Source organism: Populus trichocarpa, chromosome 3 (assembly GCF_000002775.5).
Source record: "Populus trichocarpa isolate Nisqually-1 chromosome 3, P.trichocarpa_v4.1, whole genome shotgun sequence".
Taxonomy (NCBI): Eukaryota; Viridiplantae; Streptophyta; class Magnoliopsida; order Malpighiales; family Salicaceae; genus Populus; species Populus trichocarpa.
Window position 1 is genome coordinate 7,926,536 of NC_037287.2, and position 23,820 is coordinate 7,950,355.

The window sequence follows — 23,820 nt, forward strand, 5'->3', positions numbered from 1 at the left end:
TAAATATGTAATAGCAAAAGGTACCATGTAAAACTTTGGGGTGTTTAAAAGTATAATAATAGTTGTTTTTTAAAAAAAATGTTTAAAAATATATTAAAATAATTTATTTTATTTTTTAAATTTATTTTTTATATTAGTACATCAAAAACATTTAAAAATATTAAAAATAAATAATTTTAAATAAAATATTTATCAAAATTTTGATCAATTGTAATCCCAAATGGTGCAAATCTATAATTCTAAATTAAAAAGATTTTATTTTGAAATGAAAAAAAAAGCAAAATCCATTGTACGTGTGCCGTCAATAGTCTGCCGCCTGTGAAGGTTGGAAGCCGTACTTGTGTACGGCATGGTCCTATGCCGCATGGGCATTAGAGACGGTGCCGCCATTATATTCCAATAATAAATTCGCAAAAGTGGTCACATCGGAGAACTGAGTACAGCTTTGATCCAGCTGTGTGGACACTTGATTGACTTCAACATCATTATCAAAACCATTTTACATTTTCAAACTTGAACACGTCTTTATGTTGAACACAAAAACATTTATTTTCTTTCTCGAAAATTCCTCGCAAAGAAGAACAAACAAAGTGTCGCAACGAATAATAGTCCACAGTAATTATACCAATTATGCTAAAGATAATAATATATATATATATATATTATGTGTTATGTTGCTTGTTATTTTATATAATTATCTAAATTAAATTTAGAGTATTTATATACACATTTGTCACATTTTTTTCACGCAATTAACCAGAAAAGAGCAAAGGTCGCACTGAACAGGGGAGGCTTCGTACTTTCCTTCTAGATAAAGGTACGTGTGTGATAGTTATTGGAGGCAAATGAAAGTGTTACATTGACAATTTGTGCACTCAACAAGTACTATTTGTGAAAAAATGAAATTACACAAAAGCCCTCTTAGCCTTTCATTTTTTTAGAGTATTTATGCTAATTCTTATTCAACTGTGCAAAGAATTTGTAAATGATATTTGGGTCCCTTAAAAATACAATTCTATCCTCGCTGGCTATGCCAAAAATTTATATTGAGAAAAGCAAAGTAGTAATTACACGGTCTTATAGTCGATCCCTTTTAGAGTTTTCGATGATATAATATTAGTAATTACATCATTTTTTTTATTATTAATGTGAGTGTCCGGATTAATTTGCGCGTGCCTCGATTAATTCCACAAGTCCTGAAGTTTAAGGACCATGTAAACCTACAGTGATCATCATATTAACAACTATAAAACTCGAACATGAGATTACAAGAAAAATAAATATCTTGATTTCAAATTTTTATCACTGACCACCTAGTTAATTACAATCTTTTGGGAGAGAATGACTCTTTTGAGCTTACTCACTGGAGGAGTAATTCGCTGAATTCAAACATCAAAATAAATAAATAAATAAAATGACAATATTCCTCGGAGATTAATGATGTCTTAGTTTTACTATACCTGATGGGGAGCATCAAATCCAGACAACAGGGTTGACCAGTCCAATTCACCAGCAACAAACCGCGTCATGAATAGCAGCAGCACATACATTACTCTATCTTTTGCTACGATGGCAATGCTACTAGAACTACATATTCATTTAATTAATTTATGTTGAAATTATTAATTAAATGGAATTACGTCATTGCTGATTGTACATGTAGCCGTACTATCGATGATCAGGTCAAGTTCAAGTCATCTGATTTTAGTGAAGATTAAGCTCAAATTATTTAGGTTCTTGATAGATATTGAAGTCTAGTTCAGACTTTTTCAAGTTTGATTACTTAAGTTATTTAATATATAATTTCAATTCAAGAAATTAAATGTGCTGTCAATTTGAGGAATAAAATAATTTAATTTAATAAAAAGATAAGAAAAAACATATTAATACATTTCTGGTTCTCACCATCATATAATGGCTTATTTGCTCAGCTTAATTATGAGTATAATATTTCAATTGCCTTCTTGGGATGATTAATGATGTTTTTGAAAGTATTTTTTTATGCTGAAATACATCAAAATGATATTTTTTTTATATTTTAAAAATTTATTTTTGAGATCAGCGCATCAAAATGATCTAAAATATAAAAAAAATTAATTTTTAGAAAAAAGTTTTTGTAAAAAAGTTGCTTCAAATTAATTTTCTTAGTGTTTTTGGATCATTTCATTGAGCTGATGTCAAAAATAAATTTTTAAAATAATTAAAAATAATTATTTTAATATATATTCTTTTAAAAAATATTTTAATTAAAATATTCCCTTTCCTCATTTATAAATTAAACGAGCTTTAAAAATGGATAGTTAACTTTGAAAGATAACTTAGAGCCAAGTACTTAGTAATTGAGTCCCGTTTCAAGCATTTAAGAATACTTAGGTTTGTTCCTCTTCGTGTCCTCAAAACCAATTAGACTTTTGCATAGGAATGTGTTAGGTAGTAATTCGTTGTTGTCTAGGAATAAAAGAGATAATTAATAACAGTAAAAATTAAAAAAAAACATTTTTTTTTATATATTTCACTCTAAAATTATCATAAAGCTATGCTTTTTTTTAATAAATAAGTTTATGTCTCTTTGTCTCAATTTCTTTTATTTTTCAACACTAACCACACACAACAGATAAAAATAATATAAAGAGTCAAAAAATTAAATTTACCTTTTAGATAGATTCACAAATGCGGTATTTGTATTTCTACAATTAAATATTTTTTAATGTTAATTAAGAGAAAATAAGAAATAGGAACAAATAATGCCAATATATATCTTTAATTTGTTATGGTTATTAATCAGACAATATACCATGTAGGTTAATTATTATTTTTATGATGATTATGTAAGTAGTTTAATTTGAGTATATTATAAAATGAGGCAAGGTATAAAGATATGTAATACATTTAATTAAAATCCTAGGAATTAAAAAAGAGCACATGCAAATTTGCAAATCATTGCCAGCATCTTCCGCACTTAAATGTAATTACTAGGAAGCTCCCTTTCCTCCTAACAAAGTCCCCACATTTGAATCGCTCCTCCCATGATATATCACATCTATATAAGTACGTATTATGCCATCACACTATCCAGCACCAAAATCATCTTCGTACCGGTACATTGGCGCCATTTACAGCATCGATCAGTCGTCAAAACACTAATTTGTGGGGCACAATGGAAGGAAGAAGCAGGGACGCCCATGCTGATCAGATTAGTACTCCGAGATATCGAGGTATTCGGCAAAGAAAATGGGGGACATGGGTGTCCGAAATCCGGGAGCCTGGTCAGAAAACAAGAATTTGGCTCGGAAGTTATGAGAAGCCTGAAATGGCTGCGGTCGCGTATGATGTGGCAGCATTGCACCTTAGGGGACGTGGGGCACAGCTGAATTTTCCTGAAATGGAAGATAGCCTCCCCCGGCCAGCCAGTTCTAGAGCGGAGGACGTGCAAGCGGCAGCACGGGAGGCAGCTTTGCTGTTTAGTGGACCAGTAAAATGCTCGGATATTGTAAGCTGTGGCTCTATTACTAGTGATGGTGGTTTTGGTCCTGTTAGAGTGGGGTTGTCACCGAGCCAAATTCAAGCTATTAACGAAGCACCACTGGACTCGCCAAAAATGTGGACGGAGTACTTGGCTGAGTCTCTTTTGACGGGAGAGCCGATGGCTATGGAGAACGAAATTGGTGTCGGATATAGTGAATGGGAGGAAATTCAACAAGAATCCATTTGGGGTTACTACTAAATACTTGATTAAACAACAAGAATCCTATATTATAAGGGGTTCTTCACCTAAATACCAGGCTAATTCTTAATTTCACTACCTACGCTATTGCAGCATCATCCATTTCTTTTTGGGCAGAGAGTCGAAGACATTTTCGGAGGATTGGATGGCGATAATGCTTATTACTACGCATGGAACGAGTTGTAGTTTTTTATCGGCTCATTTTGATGCGTAAAAGATGTTAAAGAGAGCTTCGGTGTGCTTTATTTCTGTTTTAATTTTCACAAGAGTGCAGTGTTTTTGTTTCAGTGTAGAAGATATAAGAACTTCTGCGTCAAATGAAGCTTCCTAACTCCATTCGAGTGCTTAATGGATAATTATTCGAGCTAATTCAACTTGATTTCTTTTTTGTTTTTTTTTGGTGCTAGAAAATCCAACTTGAATATTGTAATCAATACATACATCTTTCTGTATGAAAATTTGATCACTGTACCGATGCAGATGGATAGAGTTATAAGAACAAAAGAGAGGATGTATGTAATATCGTGGTCGGAGGCTCAACTTTTTTCTGCAGAAAGCAGGAAGTGTCTCTCATTTAAGATATCCTGTGTAAACGACGAGAGACAGGATGTATGTAATAGGATGCTTGGATTATGTAGATAATAGGATGCTTGGATTATAGGATGCTTGGATTATGTAGATAATAGGATGCTTGGATTATGTAGACTAAAGTCCGCGTTGAGCAGAAAAAAGGGGAAAATCTATACCTTGATTTATAACCCACTTGGGTGGTGGTCAGAACGCTAAGGTTAGGTGACCGCTTGGCAGCAATCGTTTGCCATGTTGTCTCCCTACCAAGAAATTGGGTTATTTTAAGGTATTCTCTCCTTGTCAATTGAGTTTTATAGCTCTTCATCATAACATTTTAAATTGAACTGTTTGAACTTTAAAAGGGAAAAGTCTACCATTTTTTTTTTATTTCTACATAAATAGGATGAGAATAAACTCTAATTTCTCTATTAGTATTATGTGAATAATATTTGAATAAAAATAATATTATCTTACAAACTATAATGTCGCAATTCAATCAACTCTTTTGCACCCTTGTTGAACATTTGTTTACATTTAACAACAATAAACGAACAAATAAATAACATAACTAATTCAAAAACTTGAAGTTATCAATTATTAAACACCAACATGTGTTTTAAATCATATAGTAAATTATTCCTCTTGTAAGTAGAATAATTGAGCTTTACTGGCATTTAGATTCTAGGATAACAACAATCGATAATGTTCCCTAAAAGAAAGTTATTAAATTTAGTATAAATATCAATCTTATAATTTAGTATAATTAATGGAAATTCTATGTAATTAAGAATGACTTACTAAAAAAAAGGTCTCAATTCATCACAGTTAAATAATATATAATTATGTGCTTGTCTAAATTCAATATTTGTCAAATATCTTTTTATCACTGGTTTTTTTATAATGGTCATCCAGAGTGGTAAAATATTGATAAATTCTCACTCAAAGACAGTTCTTCATCATTATAATTTCTGGAAATGTGATTGATTTTTATTCTCAAGTGAGGCTTAAAATAATATGAGGTAAATATTGAAATCTCTTTAATAATATAAGCCTCACATATCAAAGCATCAACATGAGTTTTGTTTTTAACATTTCTCTTAAGGTTGAATAAGTATTTGCATGAAAGTAATTGAAGATAAATAATTAAATGTTGAAAAAAATAATGGACAATTACTTAGGATGTCATCTCTTACATTTTGAATGGATACATCCAACCATACTACACAAGACCTTCTAATATTTTTCTCATATGTGAAATGTATGGGTAGATACTCCCTTGAGTCAAAGAAGAAAAAAAGGAAGATCATTTCAAATTTGCAAATGGTCTCATTGATATTTATTAAAAGCGACTTTAAATATTGGGTATTCAATTTGTTCAAACAAATATCCTGAAAAAAAGTGACTAATCTTTGTTAGTGCATCCCATGTCTTTTTTGGAAATAAATCACGAAAAGTAATAAGAATAAGTATTTGCATATACATATGACGGTTATGACTTTTCATCCCATATAATTTGTTTTTCTCTAAATTCACTAATCTAGTTATGTTTGATGCATAACCATCAGGAAATTATAAACTCTTTAGCTATTCATAGACAAAAAGCTGCCCATTATTGTCTAAGGTGAAGATGACTTTGGGTTTTACAATATGGAACCCATCATTAATTAACTCTATAATGTCACGATCACAATACAAAGGTAAATCCAATTTAGTTTTCATATTGTCCTTTGTTTTTCCTTTCACGTCCATCATCATATTAAAAATGTTATCAATCTCATTTTTCTCGATGTGCATAACATTCAAATTATAATGGATGAAATTAGTCTTCTAATAAGAAAACTCAAAAAAAAAAAAAACTCCACTTAACCTAATTGCACTACCAGAAAATCATAGATCACCGACGAAATATTTAGTTGGTGTTTAAACATTGATTCAGTCTAAAATAAAATTATAGACGGGATAACGAATGTAATCATGTCGTTAGAAAACATATCATCGGTAATTTTCATTATGTCGATCAATTTGTTGATAATATAATCACTGATAAATTTACAGAAAGAATAAGCACGCCAAACAAAAACATTTACCGATATTAATTTTGTTGGTGAATCCATCGGTGATTATGACATATTACTAACATAATAAATTATTGGTAAATCCATCAATGATTATATGCATTTTACATCTGGAATTAATCCTTTGGAGAATTACATCTAATAGTGACAAGTTCTATAATTTTTTTCCAACTCTCTGGAACTCTCCGAAGTACTTATCCCCTCGGTAAATCTGTTGGTTTTTAAAAGTCCGTCGGTAATTTCTTTAATATTATATGTAATTATTGAAAAAAAATAACAATACAATTAAAAAGAATTAAATTAAAATTAAAAATAAAATTTGTAGTATTAAATTAAAAATATTATTAAATACACTTTAACTATTTATTGAACAAAAGTTGGAGGAGGAGACAGAGACAAATCTTCACCGGAACTAAAAGGGCAACAAGGTGGAGCACAGGTACCCGTAAGGGTTACTAACAGCTGCTCAATGACATTCAATTTATCTCTCAGTTGGGTTGTCTCAACTTTAAGTCAGGTCATCTCAACTCTAAATTGGGTCGCCTCAGTTTGAACCTATTCATGTACAATCACTTAGTGAGCGTCTGGCTGCGTGGTAGCTTCCACGTTTATGTGCCACCGCAGGTATCAATTGTTTGGTAAATGATAAACCATTGTTTACTGTTAATGGGACCTACCAAAATTTACGGACGCGTCTGCGTTTCGCTGAAAGCAGCTCCAAGCTGCTCTACCTGCGTCTGCGTGGTAACTAGTGAAGTTTTTGTCAGGGAGTGAAAAAGAAGTGAGAGCTCTCTCATGTTCTTCAAACCAATTTGATATGGGGTCCACTGTGGATGATGATATTTTCAATATCAATGCCAGGGTTTGAGCCAATGAAAGGGTCCGAAGTGCAGTAAATAGTATTTTTAACAAAATAAGTGTTCTTAACAATGATCATATTGAAAACAACCAGAGATTGTGATTTTTCGGAAAAAATAACAAAAGATCAAACAATTTGTAGTTTTAAGTATTCAGATTTCTATATAGTTTAATGAACCAATAAAAAATATTTTATATTAAGTATTATTCATTTTATAATGTAATAGCAGTAGTTAAATCTATAATATTTAAATTAAAACTATCAATCTTTTTTAGTTATTTTATAACCTCAATTTGAAAAGTATTCTTGTAACCAAATACATTAAACTAATTTTTGTTCAACCTCAATTTCAACCACAGTTTTAACCAAACATATATTTTTTCAAACCAACCTCAACAAAAAGTACTTTTTTATAAAACGTTTTTCAAACTACAACCACAACAGCTACCACAGTACCAAACACAGACAATGAGAGACTGTTAGCTCGATCCTGATTGCTAGGTCCCAACAATCAAGACACTATACATATCCTAGGCTATAGTGTTGGAGATACCATAAACCCGATTTCTATTGGATCCACCGGTAGATCCAACCTCCAACTATAAATCTAGATCGAGTTCTGGATGGGTCAAAGAATTGTCCTCATTGTTATATGTTTCCTAAAAAAAACAAGTCAGCAAATATAGAAAAAAAAATAATTTAAAAAAATTGAAATCCAATTTACCAAGAATTCCCGGGCTCAGCTATTTATGAGTCGATGCACCCATTTTCCAATAGTCCTCCATTCACATATAGGTTCCAACAAAGAGATCCATTGGTCTTGGATCATGCTCAAGCACCATAGCATGTAAAAGGAATCTATTGTTAGTTAAATATTTTCATGTAATACAACCTTTTTTTTTAAAAAAATATCATATAAAACAGAATCTTACCATCCACTTTGCATGCAAAACGAACAAAATAGATCCACCAATGTGTGTGGTTATGAAACCATGAATCTTCTTAGTTTGATTCTCTGAACAGGATTGTTACAGCCACAAGAAACACTCAGAAATCACGTGTTGGATATAAACATCCCAAATACCCTCCGAGACATGTGAAGGTCTTAAATCTCTCCATACGGCCACGTTTTCCTAGCCTTTATCTTTTGCATTTGTTTTTGATATTTTATGGGCCCTGTACCAAAAATCATGCAACCTGGTTCATATAAGAAAATTATCTGTTAAGATTATGAAAAAAAAATTTAATATCACAATTTGAATTCAATCTTACCTAGTGGCGTTGTGATTCTCTCACACTCTCCTGGCCGTTGTCAGCCTCTTCCTAATATAATTTTTCCTTACATGTCAATTTCATTAAATAATTAGTTTATTAAAATTATAAAACTAATTGAATTAAAGATTAAAACAATTGTTTATATATATACTAACCTTGAACTTTCTGAACCAAACATCAATCATTGGCTTCCATTCAGGATTTTGGAAAATCTTACTATGTTGAAACAAAAGTACTTCCATCAATGATTTTATCATCAATGTTATTGTGCAAGTAACTTTAATATTTATAAACCTGAATTTCCACTTGTTCATTAAAATTTATTATTCAATCTTTATTCATTGTTGTTTATTTTTTTTTATCATGTAGGAAAAGAAAACAAACTTACATGCTATGATTGAGCTTCCAATGAGAAATATACTTCCTAAAGTATACATCATGTTTAGAAGGAACACCTCCTTTGTGAGTCGCATTCGCACTCGATGAGCCTGCATCAAGAGATAGAGTTTGTGCTTGAGATGCCTCGTCATGGTTGGCACCTAGCAGCTCATGCCCATCAGAAGTGCTGCTAGAAGAACCAGTAATGCTCATGTCCATACTATTCTTTAATGACCTTTACTTCATCAGCTATATAATTTTTTATAAAAAATAATAACATTATCACTATATCTTATTTTAAAAAAATAAAATTGATAGCATTTTTTCTTATGTAAGAGAGACTACCTAAAATTTTAAAATCTGCAAATACGCATCAATAATTCATGCCGCAAACCAACTGATTCTATTTATAACTAATATTTTATTTATTTATTTTGAAATTTATATGGACAATTGTAAGTTGCAAATTGCACTTCAAAATAAAAATAAATAAAAAAGTATTCCAAAAATTATTATTCCCACATAACCTAAATATTTAAATTATTAAAATTAAACAAGAACCCATAAAATTAAATTAAGAATTTCTAAAATATTTTAACATCCTAATATATTTTATAATTACACCATCAAAACAATAAAAAACCTCAAAATTTACTCTCATATAACCTAAACCTATTAATTTCTCGAATCAATTTCACAACCTCATATTAATAACAATAACCTCACTAATTTGACAGCTAATATATACATCAAAAAACCCTCTCAAATTGCTAAAATTAATTTAAAAATAAAACTAACTACTTTTTAATTCACATAAAAAAAACTCATTAAATTCAATTCATACTCTCATATTAACAACAATAACATAATCAATAAGCATATTGTCAAACTTAAAAAACACCAAATTACTATCTTTAACCTAAATCCAAATCTAATTTTCACCACCAATCAACAATGAACCCAAACCATAAAAATTATCAATATCATTTTCACCTCCAATCCAACAAAGCTTCATCCCAACAATTTATAATTGTGTATATATACGTGCGTTGTTTGCGTGCCCTGCTCTCTTGGGCCATATCACAGGAAAAAACCATGAGCCCTCATGTTTTCCCGAGGCGGTGAAGTGGGCTAGACATTATAGAAGGAATGCGTTCAGCATCTAAAATGATATGAGATCATAGGCTACATAGGGAGTTGCTTTGTGCTTATGTAGAACGAAGGATCTTTTTTCTTTTTCGGAGGTTTTTTGTCAGGTTTATCGGTCTTTATATTGATTGTTGAGAGTCACGTTGAACCATCACCTTATTGACTAGTGCTCTGTTGTTCTTATAATGAGAGATTTCTTTTTTTAGAAACGATGAAGCCTTCATTCAAGTCTACGCATCTTATGGAGTAACATCCAAGAAGGCACAGAATGAAAATGGTGGATGCTAACTGTAGAGAGAAGGCGTGATTTGCGAACCAAACTGCACAGCTACTGGCTCTTCGATCAGCATGAACATTGTCAGCATGTGTAGTTCCTTTGATAAGAGAGATTGCAGGTGAAGAAGAATCGGATTCCAACTCTACCTGCTTGAAAACTCTTTGCCAAGCTGAATCTAACCAAACATGGATATATACCCCATAATTCTCCTCTAGTGATTGAGCTGACGCTAATATTATAACGAAATCCTCCAAGTCGAGTACTGGAAATGAAGAACAATCCCCTCAGTTGCTCGAATTAAACAAACAGAGATTGTTGGCTCGGTTCCGATTACTAGGTCCCAACAGTCGAGACACTACGGCCTATCCACATATACATTAACATTGTCAGCATGTGTAGTTCCTTTGATAAGAGAGATTGCAGGTGAAGAAGAATCGGATTCCAACTCTACCTACTTGAAAACTCTTTGCCAAGCTGAATCTAACCAAACATGGATATAATTCTCCTCTAGTGATTGAGCTGACGCTAATATTATAACGAAATCCTCCAAGTTGAGTACTGGAAATGAAGAACAATCCCCTCAGTTGCTCGAATTAACGAAACTACGCATGCATTGGCCCATTATCAGCATTGATCTTAATGATCCAGACAAATGAGGAGGCTGCCCAGTGAATCAGTCTCTCAACTTTCTCAGATTCTGTAATCTCCTTCCCTTTAAAAATGAGATAGTTAACTAGATCCTGGGGTGGAACAAATTGAGAGTCAAAATGGATTTATTTCTCCATAACCAGATAGACCATTGAATATCTTTCATGCTATTCCCGATCCAATCAAGTAAAGACATGTTGAAGAAATTAAGTGAACTAAATTTGGTGAGCACAAAAGCTTAGTTTGCACTATATATTTATATATATCATTAATTCTGAAACTAATGACTTGGATTTCCTTATAAACAGTAATTATTATCAATTTTCTTATAAAAAAAATCACATCATCCATTAATTTTTTTAATATATTTTTAAAAATGTTTTTTAATATGCTTTTAAATAAAAAATATTTTTTTAAAAAATCATTATTACATTCATAAAGTTGTATCATTGACGATATATTCCAACTATTGGACTTTTCAACTTGAATTCAAAATATTATCATAACCCAACATCTATTTCTTTTTCATTCTGTACCATCATTGAAATTATTTTCAGTACTACCACTATTTTTAAATTTATTATTTTAATTATTATTTATTTTCATATTAAAAATGAATCATTAAAAATTTTATAGCGGAAAGTTGATTCGTGATAAAATTGAAAGGGGTTTGTTATAGAAAAAAATAAGGAAGGAATTGAGAAAAATCATGAAGTTATAAATTAAATATTATTAATAAATTTAAATTTTATTTAAATTTTATAAATTTTCCGATAAAAACTGTATTTTAAAGCAAACCAGTAGAGTGTAACAGAAGCATCACATTTTCATATCCTTTCAAGTTTCAACTACTTGTGTAAGGTTCTCTTCCTTCTAGTCATAACAAACTCATTGCCAGCTGCTCTTAAAATTCCTGTCACGTCAATTAAGCTCCTAGTTTTATTAAATAAATACCAGATAATAATTAAATTAAGGAGAATTGCCACGTGTAAACCCTTGACACGTATATCACGCGACTTTAGGTCAATCCTAAGAAGTATATAACTGAATTTAAATTCATGGTCATATATTAATTAGAAATATTAATTCATCAATAATATTCTCTTTATCAATAGATAATTACTTTATGATTCGTCTCATTGACTTCATGGTCAGTTGACTAAAATAATCGAACCATGTACATACCAGGCATTGAAATCCCATGTTCCAATATGCCTCCGATTAATTCCTTCATCTTTTTCAATACTTTTCTTTCTTGAATCATATATATATATGCAAAATAAATTTTAGAGGGAGTTTAAGAATATACTATCAATTGTTTCTTAAAATATTTTTATTTTAGAAATGTATTAAAATAATATTTTTTTTTATTTTTAAAAAATTAATTTTAACGTCAGCACATTAAAAACGATCCGAAAACATAAAAAAATTAAAGTAAAGTAAAGTAAAGTAAAAAACATTAATCTCATGAAAACATGGTTTGCACAACGTTTCCAAATAATATTTTAAAAATAAAAAAAATATTATTTTAATATATTTTAAAATAAAAAATATTTTAAAAAATAATTATAACTACTCATACCGCTAATTATATCAGCAGCATAGGTAACGGCACCGGTACCAGTTATGGAGGAGGCAGTACTCCAGCGCCGGCCGCGAACGTTGACCATTTACTTTCATTTTATTTTCCTTTTTCCTCATCGTCTTCTAGAAGGAACAGGGAATAAAAGCATGACACCAAGTGTCCTAAATGATCTAACTCGGACACAATTATATACAACTAGGTACACAATCACTTACTTTCTGGCTTTTGAAGAAAGAAAACGAAAAGAAAGGAAGACATGCTTAGCAAACAAGTTGTGCATGAACCTCACAACTCACTTCGTTCGCAGTATTCAACAACAACAGTATTTAATTACACAACTCTTATGCTAATTTTGTTTGATTACAGGTTTACCTTGAGTTATAATATTCTATGCTTATAAACTAAATTTATTATGCTAAACTAATCATAATAAGTAATCATATCAGTCCGTTTGTTTGCGTGGTTGCTTCTGTGTTTGAAGCAACCAGAGCCAAATAATTGATTGGTAACATTCAAAATGCAATTTATTCCTGGTGGGGCCTATTGAGTTTTGCGTTTAAAACGCAGTTAAATTCAAAGCAGCTCTCGGCTGCTTTTCTTTCTCTGCACTGTTCATAAGTGAATAGTACTTTTTTTTTCGAAAAACCAGTGCAGTGAATTTAATTCACTCGCACTGTTTATGTTTACGTGAACTGTAATTTTTTTTTATAAAAAAACTAGTTTAGAGTAAATTAAATTTATTCGCACTTTAATCTCAATTTTATTCCTGATAATATTTTATCTAATTTTATTACACGCTAAAAAAATCATGGAAACTGTAGTTCTTATCGGATAAATTTTGTACGTAATGAAATTGTAGATAGTTTAATGGAACAATAAAAAATATTTTATATAAAATATTATTTATTTTATGATATAATAGTAGTAGTTAAATCTACAATATTTAAATTTAAAACCATTAATATTAATATATATATTTTATAGTTATTTTATAACCTCATTTTAAAAAGCATTCTTAACCAAATACATTAAATTATTTTTTATTTAACCTCAACTAAAAATATTTTTTATAAAATATTTTTTTTTAAAATCATAATCAGAGCAGCTATCCATAAGTTTAGATGCATTTAGATGCATTCTACTTGGTCTTTAAATTAGCCGGGGAGGAATAAATAAATAAAACACGAAAACATAACTACCTGGCAAAGGGCTATGCCATCTGCTTGTTGTTCACAGCTGTCAGTCATATCATTTTGGTTGTCGCCGCCGAATCACGGTTTTATCATTAAGGAAGCAACGCCGTTGTTAATTAGAGTCCCTGCTTGCCACATGGATCTCCTTTGTGATATCCTTATTTTCAGCCTAAAATAATGCCAGCTGTAACACTTACAAGGCAAGTACAGATGTCGTTCTTTAGCTAATTCTATGTTTACATATGTGGAAACAGGCGTTTGCCAGCAAGCTAAAAGGTCAAAAAAATCAGTTTTGACTAAATTATCTAATCCTTGGAGCCCAAGCACCAAGTTAGCCCTGAAATTTTATACTACTCGAAAATAACTAGTAATTACTTTAAATATCTATGAAAAAAAGTAAATATAATTAAAAAAATCATAAATAAAGATATTCTTATTACTTTTGATAGGTCATGAGTTTTATGTTCTCTTTTTTCTTTGTGTCTGTCTCTTTCTTTAAGGTGAGTTCAGGAAGTAACTAATAAGATTCCTTTCTTTCTTGATATATAAGCATGTATTCTTTTAATATTGATTTTTTTATAATTTATTTCTTGCGTGCACCTCGACTAATCTCACGGGCCCTGAAGTTAACGACCATGTAAGTCTCCAATAGCCATGAAGTTTGTGGAACTCGAACTAGTGATCTTTAAGGAACAAATTCAGAACTAACGAGTTGAACTATACCTCGCATGGTTGTTCAATATCGATTCTTTTACTACAAAATGTGGCATACTTTACGTCAACAACCAATGATGTTGGTTTTGGTTTTTTAGATAACATAAATACATCTACCAAAGCTTAATAAAACTATTATAAGAATATTCAATATTTTAGAAGGATCCCAATTAAGACTATTTAATTTATTTTTTCCCTGTTTTTTGCTGCGCGCCTTGTATTATTAAAAATAAAATTGTGAAGCATATCTTTAGGCCCTATTGCTTTGGGAGACAGATTCTTGACATATTTTTCATGCATGCCCGTTAAACAATGATAGAGAGACCAGAGAGAGTGAAGGGCTATGTCGTCCTCCTTCTTGCTGCCAAAGTATGTGCCAAAATCACCCTCTAAGAACAGCAAATTTAACTCAGCTAATGTTATGGCAAGAAGCAGCTGTCCTTGCAAATTAAAATGACTCGGGAAATGGATTATTGACAGTATATATAATTATATATTTTTTTAAATTAAAAAAAGAAGAAGGAAAAGGTCCATTATCAGTAGAAAATGATCTTATAAGTTGACGGATAAATTGTACGTAAATAGATGAGTTTCAGGGGTCTTATAGGTAATTTTACTAAGTTAAAGAACATGGTTCAGAACGAAACGGCGCGCAAAATCTTATGCCGGGGAAGATAGAGAATCCTGCGTGGCTAAATCTTCTCTCTCTCAAAAAAGGGCACTCTCCTTTTCCGCATCCTCCCTAAAAAAAGCCTTCGAGCTTCCTCGTTGCCAAGTCAGGGATTCTTGTTTGCCTGAACCACTCCTTTTTCTCTCCCTATATATATATATATATGTCCATTCAAGGATTTCTCTCTCTAAAACCAAGCTAAAAATTCCTGCCTTTGAGAGCCTGTATCTTGTTGATTTAGAGCAGCTCATTTCTTTGTTTCTTCCCTTTCATAGAATTAAAAGATAAATACCAATCTCCTCGGTTTTGCTTCTCTAAATTCTTGCTTTTTTCCCCCTAGAAAGTTTTGCATTTCTTTGCTTCTTGGGTTCATTAATGCAGATTCTTGATGTTACTTGATGCCCATTTCTGCATCTCTGTTAATCTTATCACCTCATCATTGCTTCAAAGAGCAACCCAGAAAGTAGAAACCATTAACGAAAAGAAAATATAAAGACAGAACCTCTTTCTCTTCCCTTTTTTTTTTTTGTGATTTGTTGAAGGCTTGTAGAGATCAAAATGTTTGACTGCCTTACAAGGTCCAACTTCTATACAAAATGGTATATTAAAGACCTGATTATTATTTTTTTTATCTTTTATTCTTTTCTGTTTTATTGATAGAGCTCTGTTTCATTGACTGATATTGGATGGTTCTTTTGTTTTTCTTGATTACTGCAGCAAGACATCTGTAAAGATAACAAAGACACGCCTTGAGGCATTAAAGAAGAAGAAGAACAGTGTGATAAAGTACTTAAAGAATGATATGGCTGATCTCATCAGAACTGATCATGCTTACAAAGCTTTTTGCAGGGTTGGTTTTTCTTTTTTCCCCAATTTCTTTTACATTAATCGGCTGGAGTCAAATTGATTTTTCGTGGGTTTTTAATGATGCGGTAGCCTGAGTTTTTAGTGTCATTAATTTGCACATTTCCAGTCACTTTCTTGATGGGTTTATCTGTTTTGTTTATATCAGTCATCTGGCAGATACGTAGCTGTTTATTTTCTGTTGTTTGCTTCTGTAGAGAAAACATGGCATCCTTGCAGGACTAATACGGCACATTTGTCATGACGTTTTCTAGTTTATTAAGCTAATCTGTCATTGCTGCCTTGATTCACATGACATGCAGCTCTTGTATTGTTCATACCTTCCATTCCACAAGCACCTTCTTAGTCGTTGGTTGAGACTTGAAATGGTAAACAGTTTGTTTTCATTGTGCAGGCAGAAGGGCTTCTGGCTGAGCAAAACATGATAATCTATTACAATTTCATTGAGCAGCTCTGTGATTGCATCTCGGGCAATCTTTCCCTTATGAACAAACAGAAGTATGCTTTGCTATTCAACATGCTTTTGACTACCTATTTTTTATTGTTTATCAATTCTTTCTTTTCTTGCATCATCTCTCTCATATTCTTTATTACATGCAGCCAATTAATTAGAGAGAATGTAAATTACTAATGCAGTCATCTAACCGAAAAATAATAATAATTGAAGAACAACACAGAATGTTTTCAAGGAATGGTAAGGAAAAGCACAGGCCGGAAGAGTCAATAATCCATGTGTAGTAGCTGTAATCAACTAATGCTAGTGCTTCCAGTACTTCTCGAATTTCTGCTACGACATGATATGTGCTATGTACCACGTAAATTATGCTTTAAATATATGTTACGTGATCTTGATTGAATATGGAAGACAAACATAAGCACTTTCAATTAACCTGTTTCCTTTTTCCTATAAAAGTGAAGCTCCGTGAAACTGATCAAACCTGTTTGCCGCAGAGCTAATGCTTCCTACCTGATATCTATCAAAACCTCGAAGACTTCTAATTTTTTGCCAGTATCTATGAAATCTTTTACCAGTTTCTATGAATTTTGTTACCAGTAGACACAGGTTACTGGGGGTGGCAGGAGCTAATTTTTTTGGGAACTGGCCTCTGGAAAAGGCAATATCAGTGAAAATACTAGTTGTAGCAACAGAAAATTAAAACAAAAAGGAACTTTAGTTTTGTGCCCTCAAGATAACCATTGGATTAATTAGGAGAATTAGTTTGTCGTATGCTATTATGATAGTATTGTGAGACCTCAAGCTGACTTGTTTCTAAATCTTTGGCTTTCAGTACCTTTCATGCTCTCAGTTCGCATTTTCAAATCGACTGTTTTTAGTATGTCATTCACACGTGCTTTCTACTTTCCTTTTTTGATTCAGGGAATGCCCCGAGGAATGCAAAGAAGCTGTGCAATCTCTAATATATGCTGCAGCAAGATTTTCTGAATTTCCAGAGCTGCGAGATCTTCGTTCTGAATTCATTAATAGATATGGACCTCCTCTTGAAGCATTAGTTAATAAAGAGGTCATAACAGATAGTTCATCTTCATTATTTACTAATAAATCATATAGGCCCGGGCCTATTTATGGGGATCATCTTGGTTTTTGTACTGATGTGGCCGATTACTGATGTGCAGTTTGTTGACATGTTGAAGCCGAAGTCTATCACAGAAGAGATGAAGCTTCAATTAATGCACGACATAGCACTAGAGTTCTCCATAGAATGGAATTCAAAGTCTTTGGAACAGAAACTCTTTAAACCACCTCCGCCTCAACAAGTAAGCTTCCTGGATTATCCCAGTTATTATATGCCAATACTGAAAAGGGAAATGGACTAGATTTTGGAAATGTAGTGTCAAAATATATTTTCTGCTAATTAAGGTAGCCTTGTCACTTGTGTCTCCGACCAAGTTTCCTTCCAAGCATGCTTTTTGGACATTACATGCTTTACTGCTTGAAATCATTTGAAGATCTGCTGTCCGATTCATAATCAGAACAAGCATGGCCTTTTTTTTTTGCAGGACCAGCATAGGCATGAACATAATGATGAATATGAGCCGAAGAAGAGCAAGGATGACGCTTTTAGCTTGAATGATGATGACGGATACAAATGGGTAAAGAACAAGGATGATGCTTGCACAAAAAGAGACAGCCATGACTTGGCCAACAAAGTACATGACAAGAGGGAGCATACCTTCCAGGAAAGAGATGATGAAAGGATTTTCACTTATCGAGGAAGACAGAATGCCAGTGATGAAAAATACAAACTGCAAAGCAGCAGTGAAGATGAAGTGTTTTCAGTCAGCAGGAGAGACAGCACTGACCAAGATAGCCTACTAGCTAGTTCAAGTTCAGTAGGAAGTGTTTCAGAAGATGAAGTAGATAGCAAGAAGCCCATTCCCTATAGATTTATTCCTCCCCCTTACCGCAGAACAACAATTGAGAAAGAAAGCAAGATCGAAGAAACCCTACAACCAAATGATAAAATTGCTGCAGAGGAAGCAAATCATCCAGATGACTCGATCAAGGAAACCAAGCCCAAACCGAGATCAGTCAGAAGTAGACCATTGAAGCCACAACCAGGACACGAAAATTTTGGCAGTATTGAAAGACCGTTGAAGCCACCGCCAGGTCGTGAAAGGGTTGGCAGTATAAGCGATGAGTCTGCCAGGACTAAATCAAGTGCAATGAAGCAAGAAGAGCCTAGACGAGGTTCTAGAATCCTAAAAACAGATGATGATGAAAGGGATGAAGAAGAAAAGGTAAAGGATGGACTTTTGATGCATTACGGTAAGAAAGACTCACCTCATGAACCGAGCAAATCGAGTCCTTGTATAAAACCTCCTCCTTCAAGCCAAGCAAGTGATGATGCTGCTAAAACCTCAAGGCTCAGAAGTGTAATATCCGAATTAACTCTTCCAACTGGCAGAACATCAAGCCTGCGAGAACCAGGAACAACAAGGCTTGGTCGAGCTGTTTCAGCAGAGCCGGATATAATGACTGGTCGTGTGCATCCCAACCTCCCAGATTGTGATGAATTGGCAGCTCGGATTGCAGCTCTTAAGGGAAGATAAAAAGACGGCATTAGGTTATTAGATAGCTCACTTAGCATTCTTTCTATTCTTTAAAATGCACAAAGGGAAAAAAAAGAAAAGAAAAAAGAAGATCATTTGATTCCTTAATATTACTCAAAAACATGTCCGAAAGCTACATTGATGACTATGTAGACTGCTTTTCTTTGTGTTGTAGGAAGGTTGAGTCTCTGTTTATTTATTTTTATTTTTATCGTACATGTATTTTTTAAACTATAATATCATATACGGTCAAAATTAATAAAAACTTTATTTATTTATCTTTTACTAAAAAATAATTTGAGGGACTCGAATTATTAAAAAAAAAAATATTAAAGTTGAAGATCTAAGTTATGCTTGATCCAAAGTTAAGAATAATTTTAGATAATTTAATTGATGACACTTCCGTACAAATCATTTAGAGGAAACGACTAAAGACTAGGATGAAGATTAGTTTTCTCCATTTTCTGAGTTTCAAGGATAAATGGTATTTGTTTTTTATTTTATTTTTATTTTCTTTCCCGAGCCAATGGTATCACAAAAGAGAAATTAATTGCAGTTAAATAAGGAATTTACCAATTTTCGAATAATTTAACATGCAAAACATGGGTAAGCTTTTAATTACAACTTGCTTGGTATTCTGGTAATGATTATTTTTTGAAATACTTTTTGTTTAGAAATACATCATAATAATATTTTATTTTTATTTTTTAAAATGTATTTCTACCATCAACATATAAAAACAATATAAAAACACTAAAAATTTAATTTAAAATAGAAAAAAAACAAATTAATTTTTTTAAGAGATAGAAACTTATTCTACCATGTAAGTCTAAAATAGACCCTTATCACTATAGTCTAATTGAGACTCAGCTTATGTAAGTTTCTTCTTTGGCTTCAAGCTTAAGACGCCGAGTTTTTTTAGTGGGTGTTTTTAAAAATGTTAGGTTTTTAAAAATATTTTTTCTTTAAAATGTATTAATATGATTTTTTTATTTTTTTATATCAGTATATTAAAATATTAAAAAATATTGATTTGATTTTTTTAAGATAAATATATTTTTAAAAAATATTTAAAAATAGAAGCTATTGCATTCTCAAACCCACTTCTTAATTTAATTGTCTCTCAAGTGAAAGTTTAAGTTAAATTGATGAGAGAATAAAAAAGAAGGGAGTAAAAATTAGGGATGGAAATTTAATCAGAATCTGATCGATACCAACCTAACCTGACCTGAATGGATAAGTATTTTTGGACTTGATTAATAATAGATAGGATATACATATTATCAAAACCTGACTTGAAACCCATCCGAATCTAAGTCGAAATATATATTTATATTATATAAATATATTTATAAAATATTTAGATTTTTTTAATACAATATAAAATATCACGTATGTGTGTGTATATATATATTAATGTTTATTGATTAATAAATAATACTACAACATTCAATTACCTATTGTAATCCTAGTGAGAATCTTCTACATCAGTTATGCAGAAAATGAAACCTTGGGAAATCTAAGGCCCCGTTTGTTTGCTGGAAAGTAGTTTTTTTTGGAAAGTGAATTTCGGAAAAGTAAATTATTTTTTGATGTTTGGTAGTGTAATGGAAAATAAGTTGGAAAACATTTTCCAGTGTTTGGTTATGTGATGGAAAATGAGCTGAAAAATAATTTATTAATGTTTTATTTTTTTCAAGTTTATTAAAATAATAAGGAACAAATCTTACAAATTAAAAATTTGAATGAGAATGAAATTGGAAAAAAAAAATATAATTTTATAAATTATCTCAAATAAAATAAATAATAATCAAAATAACAGAAATCAAATCTAAAAAATAAAAAAATTAAAAGATGAAGAAATTAAAATAATAATAATTAACATTTCATAAATTATTTCAAATAAAATAAGAAACAATCAAAAGAATGAGGATCAAATTTGATAGATAAAAAATTTCAATTAAAAAATGATAAGGGAAAAGAAAATAACAATTATAAAAATGAGGACCAAAATTAATATAAAAATTAAATTCTAATGGATGAATTTGAAAAACAAATATTTAAAACAAAATACATATAGCAATCAAAAGTTTGAGGACCAAATTTGATATAATCAACAAATAATATGACATTTCTAAATTTTTCACAACTTCCGGAAAGTGTTTTCCGTCCAAAATAAAAGGAAAACACTTTCCTGGAAACCAAGCTAAATTTTCCTTTGACTGTAAAGTATTTTTCGTTGATCAGAAAGTGTTTTCCGTTGACCAAATTTCTTAATGACAAACAAAAACAGGAAAATTTGAAAAGTAGTTTCTTGAAAACCACTTTCCGGGAAACAAACACAGCCTAAACGTGAATGGAGGGCCAAGATTTTGATGGTGATGAGCGAAGCCCACCTGGGTATGTTATCACTGCTTTTCATAACATTTCTGTCGAAAATATTATGTTATTTTTTATTTGATGGCCACACAAAAGTGAATTAATGATGTTACTCTAGCTTCTTATCCAGTGACTGCATCAATTGCCACCACTCCCCCCCTTAAATTCACTGAGAAATTATGGTGTATATAGAAAGAATGATAAAGATCCACCAATGTGGTTGAAATGAAACGGGTTCAGGCTGTTTGTGAGTTTCGTGGAAATTAATAAGTGTCCTGTTGAATATTTTCTCATTCTTAATATCTGCCAAGTCAGTTGCATGATCACATCGTACATCTCTTGTGGGTTTTATATTTTCTAAATTCAACTATCTTAAATGTTCTTTACCCGAATCTTGAGTATTTCTTGTGCGACAAGAATTTATTTCACAGTGTTTGCCAGGGCTAGTCGGTATGCTGTTTGCACATGTTGCTAAAACAGTTTCTATAACAAGTATCAGTGGATGTGTTCTATCTTGAATCTTATCCTTATAGTTTTTGTTGATGGATCATCTAAGGTTCACTCACTGGAGTATGCACTTTTCAATTTCTTGATTAGCTTTTGTTGTTGGATCATCTAAGGTCCCATGTATTGTTTTTGACTAGTTGTGGTGAAGGAAAATTTACTCCCACCAGCCCAAGGTGTTTGTGCTCCTCTTTATTTATGTTCATCTCATGGTGATTGTCCATTTAGAAATGCGCTTATGAACTTTCTTCGCCTTACTGAATTACCCATCAGTAGGATATGTCATATTAGCAGAACATTCATATTGGAAAATCATATTTAACCAACGAGCTTTAATGGATTGGTTAATGTTTCACTAAAATGTTGTCTTTTAAAAGAAGACAAATGCTTAGGGATAGAGAAAGGTTAGGAATGCTTAAGATTTCATTTTCTTAAACAAGTTGTGTTGGTTATTGGGTTAGGCATGGTCCACCCATAATGGATGGGTCTGATCGAAGTTTTTAGAGGAGTTACTAAAGAAAGTAACCACTTCCTCTAATTATATATAAAAGGGATATAACTCATATGAAAAGATTTAGTTTTTCATTTATTGAATAATATTTTTGTCTTTCTCTTCTCCCATCTTAGACTCTCTATATTACTTTGACAAGATTTATAAAGACGTTTGAACCGTGGAATATGAATTTGATTCTAGTAATTGAAGTGACACTGAAGTAATCGATTCGGAGATAAGAAAATGAATTCTCACAAGCAAGTTTTCTTTTTGATTTTACATTGGTATCAAAGCCATGGTTTTTAATATTTTTTTATGCAGTAGATCTGTTACTATATAAATGTTAGATGTAAATTTTATGTTAAAAGAATACTTCCATTGAATCTTGGATTTACAAAATTTTATGAAGTAATTTAGTTATGATTTTATCTTTTCTATCATTAATTAGAAAAGACCTTCTGCAAAATAAATGGTAGTTGTATAATTGCTATGTGTTTATTAAAAAATAAAAAACAATTACCAATTAATCGTGTGAATTGGTAATGGAAACTGTCATTAATAATTGAAAAATAAAAAAATAAATAAGGAAATTAATATTAATTTATTATTAATATAAATTGTTTAATTGTGGTGCAATTTATTCATTGTTAAAATAAGTTGCTTAATTTCCATGTTAATTTTTTTTTAACATAAATGATGATACATGCCTTAATTAAATATTAAGTATAATATTTATGTACTTTTGAAATATTTTATTATAGTGGATAGACAATAGCAAATTGATCATTTATTGAGTTATGCCTTCAATCCTGTTCACAAAATTTAAGAGCACTTGATTATATGTATCATTGGATGAGTAGACTAGCTATGAATGATGTTTATGAATTCTAAATGGAACATTAAATGTTAATCGTTTTCAATTCTCTGCATGAGGAATGGATGTCGGTGCGACTATCGTTGGAATATAGGCTGGAATCCTTAGACTTCAACAATCTCGCTAATGAAATGCTGCTTGAGAGGGAACGTTAGTATGCCTAAAAGGGTATACGACGCGCTAAAAGAAGCACAGGTCGTTTGGATGCTGCTGCTAAATTCATTGTATGGTTTAAGTATAATGAACTTGAAGGAGATGACTTTGATGAAGTAGATAACGTAATTGGAGACTCTACTTATGTACCTATAATATAAAATAATTCTGAAATTTATTATTCTTAATATTGTATTTTTTTTAGTTTTTCTTTAAGATAATTGGTTGTTATTGTGAACTGTATATTTTATATAATTTAAGTTTTAATTACATTATATGCATATAAATGATAATATTTACAACCTGATTAGTAGGAGTTATTAGTTGAAACTAATAACTATAATTTTTCATTTATTTAAATTTT

General features: G+C 31.3%; 2 protein-coding genes across 15 annotated transcripts in view; both read left to right on the plus strand.

Annotated features, from left to right (window-relative positions):
• The first annotated feature begins 3,061 nt into the window (after window positions 1–3,061).
• On the plus strand, window positions 3,062–4,300 carry LOC112327031 (ethylene-responsive transcription factor ERF022). Its single transcript, XM_024598328.2, has one exon. It carries the CDS (start codon window positions 3,158–3,160, stop codon window positions 3,722–3,724), a length of 567 nt encoding a protein of 188 aa, XP_024454096.2. The 5' UTR covers window positions 3,062–3,157; the 3' UTR covers window positions 3,725–4,300.
• A 10,827-nt stretch (window positions 4,301–15,127) lies between these two features.
• Window positions 15,128–23,820, plus strand: part of LOC18110418 (uncharacterized) — a 99,819-nt gene continuing 91,126 nt past the window's right edge. For 4 of the 14 annotated variants that reach the window (XM_052451348.1, XM_052451350.1, XM_052451360.1 and 1 more), the window contains exons 1-2: window positions 15,128–15,716; window positions 15,835–15,967. In XM_052451348.1, coding sequence (XP_052307308.1) covers window positions 15,676–15,716; window positions 15,835–15,967 — 174 coding nt within the window. In that variant the 5' untranslated portion in view covers window positions 15,128–15,675. Of the gene's footprint in view, window positions 15,717–15,834; window positions 15,968–16,375; window positions 16,480–17,359; window positions 17,505–17,616; window positions 17,758–18,000; window positions 19,000–23,820 lie in introns of all 14 variants that reach the window. The other 10 variants (XM_052451356.1, XM_052451358.1, XM_052451355.1 and 7 more) reach the window with 7 other exon arrangements.